The 1,355-nt window shown below is 38.5% G+C and overlaps 1 protein-coding gene across 1 annotated transcript; it reads left to right on the forward strand.

Annotated features, from left to right (window-relative positions):
- The first annotated feature begins 325 nt into the window (after positions 1–325).
- Positions 326–1,091, forward strand: LOC145735699 (uncharacterized). Its single transcript, XM_081989675.1, has 2 exons — positions 326–356; positions 643–1,091. Exons 1-2 carry the CDS (start codon positions 326–328, stop codon positions 1,089–1,091), a joined length of 480 nt encoding a protein of 159 aa, XP_081845801.1.
- Positions 1,092–1,355: the final 264 nt, after the last annotated feature.

The raw sequence follows: 1,355 nt of genomic DNA on the forward strand, positions 1-1,355 counted from the left end.
GTTTCTGGCCCATTACCCGACTAAGCTACAAATGTACCACTTTGCAATTTGTCTACAGAAAGAACAGATTCCTCTATTGATCGATTTTGGGAAATTGAAGATTACCCTAAAGTTAAGGCTTGGTCAGAAGAGGAATTGTTGTGTGAAAAACACTTTGTCGTTACTACTAAGCGAGATGAAACAGGGCGATTCATCGTAACATTACCTTTTAAAATTTTTGCTTGATTTGTTGAGAGATACCAGAAATAACGCAACCAAACGGTTTTACAACATTGAAAGAAAATTAGATCAAGCATTTATTGACGATTACAAACAATTGAAGCACATGACAAGAGTGGAGGACACACTGGAAGATGGTAAGTATTTTCTACCACACAATGGTGTCATTAAAGAGACGAGTACTACTACCCATCTCAGAGTGGTGTTTGATGCTTCGGCATAAAGCTCCAACGGAGTATCTTTGAATGACGTGATGTTGGGGGGATCTACAATACAAGCTGATATATTTTCAATCCTTTTAAGGTTCGGGCAGTATGATATTGTAGTAACTGCTGACGTTACTAAAATGTATCGCCAAATTCATATTGTAGAGTCCCAAAGAAAGTTGTAAAAAATTGTTTGGCGTGACAATCCGCGTACTAGAAGTTTACCAACTAAACACCGTGACGTATGGTACCGCTACCGCAGCTTACCTAGCCATTCGTTGTCTCAATGAATTAGCTTATGAGTTCAAAGAAGAGTTCGCTCAAGCTTGTGAAACCATTTTAAACTGTTTTTACGTTGACGACCTTCTGTTTGGAGGACAAGATGTCAATGAAGTAATAAGATTAAAAAATGAAATCTCTAACATCTTGCCCACGGGTGGTTTTGAGTTGCGTAAATGGGTCCCCAATGACCAAAGAGCCGTCGGGGTTGATGACGATACCAACACTCCTACAGAACTCAAATTTGAAACGTCCGAATCTACTAGAACCTTGGGATCAAAGTGGATTCCACGAGGAGATACTATTAGCTATGAAATTGAAGCATCGTTTATTGAAAGGCCTATTACAAAAAAGATCAATTTTATCATCAACGTCACAACTTTTTGATCCTTTGGGACTTTTGAGTCCAGTTATCATTGTTCCAAAGACGCTAATTCAAGATTTGTGGAAGATAGGTGCACATTGGGACGAATCAATACCTTTATATTTGCATACGAAATGGCGATCTTTTAGAGACGAGCTCCAGATACTAAATGATTTAGAAATACCGAGGCAAATAGTATGCAAAAACACCAAGATATTTGAGGTGCTTCTTAGGCTTAATCTGCGTATTACCTATGGTGAACACGATATCTTTCTGATTTTCTTGCC

The sequence above is a fragment of the Ips typographus genome, linkage group LG11, assembly GCF_016097725.1.
Source record: "Ips typographus isolate SLU linkage group LG11, UJ_Ityp_2.0, whole genome shotgun sequence".
Taxonomy (NCBI): Eukaryota; Metazoa; Arthropoda; class Insecta; order Coleoptera; family Curculionidae; genus Ips; species Ips typographus.

What these genes read in the sequence shown, in the direction of transcription:
- LOC145735699 (XM_081989675.1), top strand. Translation starts at nt 326, where the DNA reads ATGACAAGAGTGGAGGACACACTGGAAGATG. An exon ending in GGAGGACACACTGGAAGATG is followed by an intron (nt 357 to 642) that starts GTAAGTATTTTC and finishes TCCGCGTACTAG; the next exon opens with AAGTTTACCAACTAAACACC.